The 6816-nt window shown below is 59.6% G+C and overlaps 1 protein-coding gene across 3 annotated transcripts; it reads right to left on the reverse strand.

Annotated features, from left to right (window-relative positions):
- GAL3ST1 (galactose-3-O-sulfotransferase 1) lies at positions 1-6405 on the reverse strand. Of its 3 annotated transcripts, none has more exons than XM_071572080.1 (3): positions 6353-6405; positions 4011-4144; positions 1-2162 (listed from the first exon to the last, which is right to left on the reverse strand). In XM_071572080.1, exons 1-3 carry the CDS (start codon positions 6395-6397, stop codon positions 1013-1015), a joined length of 1329 nt encoding a protein of 442 aa, XP_071428181.1. In that variant the 5' UTR covers positions 6398-6405; the 3' UTR covers positions 1-1012. The 3 variants fall into 3 exon arrangements, with proteins under 3 accessions (XP_071428181.1, XP_071428182.1, XP_071428183.1); XM_071572081.1 differs by lacking the exon at positions 6353-6405 and adding an exon at positions 6136-6179; XM_071572082.1 differs by lacking the exon at positions 6353-6405 and adding an exon at positions 6031-6106.
- Positions 6406-6816: the final 411 nt, after the last annotated feature.

Raw genomic sequence — 6816 nt, forward strand, 5'->3', positions numbered from 1 at the left:
TTTACAGGAGTCAAACACGGGCTGGGGGCCGGGGCAATCCCTTTGCTGCAGGGGAGGCTCAGCCACCGGTGCCACCTCTGTGCCCAGACAGGGCCACTCTTGGCAGGACACGGTGTCGCCAGTGTCATCCAGCCCAGCTGGGACACACGAGGTCTGTCCCCAAGGCAGGGTGGGATGGACCCTGCCCTCGGCATCCCCACCATACCTGGGATGGCATCACAGGGACAGTGCCCACCACACCCCACTCCCCATCTGCTCCCCATGCCAGTTCTCACCAGACCCCGTTGGCCATCTGGGATGTCCCCTGGGGAGTCCAGGGCCACAGGGCCCTCTAACTGGGATGACAGGGGGCAGGGAGGGGGTTCCCTTTGCCCACAGGGATCTGTTGATAAATGCCAGGGCTTTTGGGGTGGGTGTTCCAATCTCCAAAGAGCTTTCTCTGGGTCATAGCCTGCCACGGAGTGATGGCTGTGGGTGGGCTGAGAACGTGCTGCACTCACCACACCCATGGGTTGGCCTGGTGCAGCAGGCTCTGACATTCCAACACCCCAAAAACAGGGCATTTAAGGGTGATTTGAGGAGGTCCTGGAGGGCCGGGCTCCCCACGGGCAGCTCTGCCCATCCCAGGCAAGGGGGACCCTCTGCCACTGCTGTCCCGGCACGTCCCTGCCCACACTGGGGTGCCCCCAGCAACATGGTGATGGATGGATGTCCTGCTCCCACCGTGGTGGGGCCACCCTTCACAAATGCCTTCTCCAGACTTTCTGTGGGGAACAAAGAAGTGGATCCTGCAGGAAAACACCATCCCTGAACCCTCACTCCTTGACCCTGCAGGTGGAGGCAGAGTCTGCTCTCCTGCCCAAGCTGGGGCCCTGCAGGAAGGTGATGGAGGGTTTCCCCAAGAGTTCCTGGGTGCCAGAGCCTCCATCCAGTTCCAAACCATAAGAACCATGAATAAGAAAAACTAAAGCACCTGGTTCTTCCCGGGGGGGCACAGGGCACCTGCCAGCCCCTACCACTTGAGGAAGTCCCGCACGTAACTCCATAGCTTGGTGATCCAGAGGTTGGCCCCCAGGTCAGTCAGGTACTGGATTTCAGGAGTCAGCATCTTGCGGCACAGCTTCTGGTGCTTCTTGTTGATCTTCTTCTTCAAGTTGTAGCCCAGGATGGTCTTCTCCCCCAGGGGCTGCCAGGGCTGCATGGAGGACTCTTGGATGGCGCTGGCGTCCACGGCATGTCCCCCATCGATGCAGATGCTCGTCATCTTCTCGTTCTCCCTCTGCAACTCGGCCACGTCCTTGGCCATCCTCTCCTTCCCGTAGGCCTCCACCTTACGCCAGAAGGTGGCATTGAAATAGCGGTAGAGCTTGGCGTCGATGAGGTTCCAGGCAGTCGCCTGCTCGTAGAGCTGGGGGGTCAGCCGGGACACGGGGGAGCCCTTCCGGGCATTGAGCTTGAAGTAGAGGACATCCTCCAGCTGCCAGCACAGCAGGTCCTTCAGCAGCACCAGCGACTCGTCGAAGTACTCGAGCAGCATGACGAGGTGGAAGCGGCGGTCGATCTCGCGGATGTGCTCCTCCACCAGCGGGCTGCCCGCGTCCATGGCGTTGTCGTAGCCGAAGTCGAAGAAGAGGAGGTTTTGGAGGTAGTGAGCGTTGAACCCGTTGGGGTCGTAGTACTGCCGGGGGTCCCGCAGGAACTCGGCCAGCTTGTCCTCCCCCGTTATCTTCCAGGTGAGGGGGACGACGGGCCCGAAGTAGTGGAACGAGGACTCGAAGAGGTAGGCGGGGTCCCGCAGCACCGTGACGAAGGTGGTGTCGGGCGGCAGGAGCTTGCGCACCTCCTCGTAGTGGAAGCGCATGTGGTTGCAGATGATGTTGAAGCACAGCCCGGGCTGGTAGTGCTGCACTTGGCTGCGCTCAAAGAACGATGGGTAGAAGAAGTCATTGCGGCCGTTGGGGAAGGCGAATTTCAAGTGATGCTTCTCCCCGAAGCGGAAGAGGATGTTGAGGATGGTGCTGCTGGCGGTCTTGTGGGTCTTCATGAACATGACATTGAGCTTGGGCCGGCAGCTCCATCCCGAGGGGCCGCCCGTGCCGTTGGACACGGCTGGAGCCTTGGCGAGGGATGGGCGGGAGGAGCAGGAGGAGCGGACGGGGATCCTGGCGGGGAGAAGAGACAGGGCTGTGGTGAGGGCAGCTGAGCCAATGTGAAGGCTTGGGCTTATTCTGTCCCGGAGAAGCTGGGTCTGGAAATGGATGCTGGAAATGGGAATGGGTGCTGGAAATGGGAATGGGTGCTGGAACTGCTAACGGGTGCTGGAAATGGGAAGGAGTGCTGGAAATGCTAACGGGTGCTGGAAATGCTAACGGGTGCTGGAAATGGGAAGGAGTGCTGGAAATTGGAAGGGGTGCTGGAAATGGGAATGGGTGCTGGAAATGGGAACGGGTACTGGAAATGGGAATGGGTGCTGGAAATGGGAATGGGTGCTGGAACTGCTAACGGGTGCTGGAAATGGGAAGGAGTGCTGGAAATTGGAAGGGGTGCTGGAAATGGGAATGGGTGCTGGAAATGCTAACGGGTGCTGGAAATGGGAATGGGTACTGGAAATGGGAATGGGTGCTGGAACTGCTAACGGGTGCTGGAAATGGGAAGGAGTGCTGGAAATTGGAAAGGGTGCTGGAAATGGGAATGGGTGCTGGAAATAGGAATAGGTTTTGGAACTTGGAAATAGGTGCTGGACCTGGAATGGCTGCTGGACCTGGGAATATAGGTTTCGGACCTGGGAGTAGGTTTTGGACTGCTGGACCTGGAGATGTGTGCTGGAAATAGGAATAAATGCTGGACCTGAGGATGGGTATTGGACCTGGGAACAGCTGCTGGAGAGGGGTGCTCATCCCCAGCACCCCCAGGCTCTCCATTGGAGATGAGCCCAGCTTGGGGCAGAACAGTGGGACCAGGGCACCCATCCATCAGGAGCCCCTTGTTGAGCAGGGCAGAGCTCCCCACCCCTATGAATCTCCTGACCATCAGATGGATCTCCAAGCCACCAAACTGTGCTCACTCACTCCTGGACAACCCCAGCCACCGAGGATATGCTGCTATGGGGTCTTCGCAGCAGTCAGTCCCCACCAGCACCAGTGCAACCTGAGCAGGGCCCCCCCACCTCCCATGGGCACAGCCGTGGTGGTCCTGGTGCTGAGAAGTGCATCAAGGGGAGCTTTCCATGGCTATAACTCCATGGCGAGGAGCTGATAACATTCTTATGGGGTCTGAGAGCTATCAAGCCCTATGAGATCCATGTGTGAGGTTTGGGAGCTCTCAAGCCCTTGTAGCAGTCATGAGCCCCTTGTGGGATCCATGGAGGGATCCAAAGAGAAATAATTCTGGAGCCTGGCCCCACAGATGAGCTCACAGGTTCCCAAGAAATACAGGAGGATATGAGGGGTGTTATCTGAGCTGTCCAGGGCAGGGAATAGGGTGCACGATCTTGGGAGATTTTGGATGCCCTTAATGAACTGAGTGACTTTGGATGCCTTTAATGAACACGCCAAGATGATCTTGCTAACGATCCCATGCGATAGTGCTTATGAGGCACGTGGATCTTGCTTATAACCTTGAGATAAATTTGATGACATGAGTCACGGGAGCTGAGCTCTGCAGAGTATCAGCAGCAAAAGAACCCAAGACTCGACTCCTCTTCCCTCCTCTCTTCTCTTCATCTCTTCTTTCCTCTCCATCCCTCATCATCATTCCTTTTCTTCTCCCTTCCCTCTTCTCTTCCCTCTTCCCTTCTCTTTTCACCCAGGAGCAGCGAGTGCTCCTGGAATGAGTGCCCCCCCAGGCTCCAGTGACCCCAGGAGTTGGGATCCACCTCCCCTGCAGCCCCTGGGATGCGGTGCAGCCTCCAGCAGGAAAGGGACATCCTGGTGTGAAGCCACCAGAGCCTGGACCATCTCCAGCTGGGGGTTCTCGGGCTGTGGGGGGACACGTGGGGACCCCAGACTCACTCAGTCACGCTGACTTGCAGCGGGGGGCCAGCGTAGGAGTAGAGCAGCAACATGAAGCTGGTCAGGAGGGTCCCCAGGACCAGCCCCTTGCACATGGACCTCCAGGGCTTCCCATGGCACAGCATCCTGGTCACCTGCAGATGAAAAGGAGCAACGTTGGGGACTGGGATGGGGACACAGAGACTGGGAGGTGTGTGCAGAGGCACATGGGCATCTCGCGGGCATGGCAGTTCACCGGCACCAGGTCTGTCCCTGCCACAGGCACAGCAAATCTGTGGCCCAGACCCAGCAGGTCTGCCCAGCCACCCTTTGCCCACCCTGAGGAAACCTTGAGTGACTCCCAGGCCCGATGCTGGAGCAGTGGGAGAAGATGCAGTGCTGGGACTGGGGAAAGGGGCAGCTGTGCCATGGGCAGCCCAGGGGCAGAGCGGGATCCTTGGCTGGGATACCACCAGCACGGGCAGGAGCTTCCCAAGGATGCTGGGATCCATTCTCCCAGGAAAATGTCCTGGCTGGAGCAGGAGCTGCTGTAGGAGGATGTTTTGGGTGCCACCATACCCACCCAGAGCAGCTGTGCAGCCTCTCTGGCACCAGCAGGGGGCTCAGGGGGCCCCTCTGGCCATGGCATCACCCCCCACACTGGCCCGGGCGGGGCTGGGGACACGGAGCTGGGGACAGAGGGGTGTGGGGCAGGATGGCGCCCCCCAAACACCACACTCACACACACACACACACACACACACACACACAGGGGCCAGCAGGCAAGAGCACACACCTGCATGGACATCCACCACGTGTGTGCACGGACACACCGGGACACACGTGTGCACACAGGGACACATCTGAGTGTGCACACAAGGACACACAGACATAGACACATCTCTGCACTGGGGCAGCTACTGAGAAGAAATTAACTCTGTCCCAGCTGAAATCAATATTCCTGCGTGTGCAGGCCCACAGAGCAGCAAACATGTGTGTGTTCATGCATCCAGATGCACACACAGACACACAGAATCCCAGAATCCCAGACTGTTCTGAGCTGGAAGGGACCCCCAAGGATCATCGAGTCCAGCTCTTCAATCAATGGCCCACACAGGGGATTGAACCCATGACCTTGGCATTGTTACAGCCAAGATTTAACCAACTGAGCCAATCTCAGGTTGAATCACACACACATGGATGAACCCATGAATCCCACCAAGGGCACAGAGACTCACACACACACGTGCACACTGATGCACACACAGGAGCACACATACACCACAAGCCTCATGTGTGCTCACATATGCATGAGGACACACACACACACCAATGCACATTCACACACACACACCCCAGTGCATGTTCATACACCAGCGTATGTTCTCACACACAGAGCCCCCAATACATGTTCATACACACACAGAGCCCCCAAAACACACACAGAGCCCCCAACACATGTTCACACACACACCCACAGTCCCCAATACATGTTCACACCCATACACACACAGAGCCCTCAATACATATTCACACACACACACAGACACACAGAGCCCCCAATTACGTGTTCACACACACAGACCCCCCAGTACATGTTCACACAGACACAGACACACACACACACACACACACACACACACACACAGGTCCCCCCACAGGCCGCCCCATCCCCAGCGCTCCCCCCGTCCCCCTCCGCCGCCACAGGCGGGGACACGGGGGGGGGGTCACCGTCAGCTGTGACACCGCATTGCAGCAGGGCCGTCCCCTGCGGCAGGACACGGGGACACCGGGACACGCCACCCGTGACGGCGGCCCCCGCTGTGGGGTCTGCGGGTACAGCCCCAGGCCCGGAGCGCCCCCCGAGCTGGGGCAGAGCCCCGGCCCCGCAGCCCCCGCTGGGCAGCGGCGGGACCAGCCTGGCCGGACCGAGCGGCGCTGCCTCCGCATCCCTCCGCATGCCGCGGCCCCGCTGCCCCCGAGTGACATCCCCAAAATAACCCCCCGACCCCTTTCCCCGCCGCGCATCACCCCTCGGCACCTCAGATCTCCAGAGGATAACCCGGCGGGGTGAAATCCCTGTGGGAAGAGCCGCCCATCACCCCTCGACACTCCCCCCGAGCCCCCCGCGCAGCTCCCCCGGTACCGGAGCCGGTGCTGCCGCTGCTCCCGCCGCTCCCCCGGCCGGCCCCCCCGGCTCGGATCGCCTCGTGCTGCCGAGATTTCCAGCTCAGTGAATAATGAATGGAAAATGCAACCGGAGCCCCGGGCTGCGGCCGGGCACTGGGCACAGCGCCGCGGACAGGGGGGACTGGGAGGAGGGCACCAGGAGCACCCCAACAGCTCATCCAGGCCTCTCCCACCTTGTCCTGCAGCAGGGACCACTGGAATAGGCAGGGCTGGTGCATCCAGTCTCTTCCCGGGTGGTTTTCCAGGGAATTTGTGGTGTCACTGCAGGGGGAGCAGATGGCTCTGGCTATACCCCAAGATCACCGTGTGGCTGTCAGTGCCAGAGGGCTCCATGTGCCCAGGAGCAGCTGGAGTTCAGTTTTACACTGTGGCTGTGATGCCACCACGGTCAGCACCTGGCACCACCTGGAAAAGCCACAGGAGAGAGGCAGGGAGGACACCCACTTCTGTGGGTGCTGCCGGGTGAGAGCAGAGCTGTGCCCCAAGGTTCCCCAGCACTGGCACCGATCCCATGGGAGCGAGTGAGATGGTACCATGAACCTCGTGATGGGTCCCAAGGGATCCTGAGACCAGATGGGTCCCAACAGATCTTGATATAGATCCTGATGGGATCTCGCCAGCCCCCCAGGGCCCCCAT

This window comes from Pithys albifrons, chromosome 17, assembly GCF_047495875.1.
Source record: "Pithys albifrons albifrons isolate INPA30051 chromosome 17, PitAlb_v1, whole genome shotgun sequence".
NCBI classification, from domain to species: domain Eukaryota; kingdom Metazoa; phylum Chordata; class Aves; order Passeriformes; family Thamnophilidae; genus Pithys; species Pithys albifrons.

Coding starts and splice junctions, on each gene's coding strand:
- GAL3ST1 (XM_071572080.1), bottom strand. CDS start 6,397: ATGCACCAGCCCTGCCTATTCCAGTGGTCCCTGCTGCAGGACAAG. Junction 4,145..6,352: donor GGTCCCTGCTGCAGGACAAG/GTGGGAGAGGCC, acceptor TTTCATCTGCAG/GTGACCAGGATGCTGTGCCA. Junction 2,163..4,010: donor CTGCAAGTCAGCGTGACTGA/GTGAGTCTGGGG, acceptor TCTCCCCGCCAG/GATCCCCGTCCGCTCCTCCT.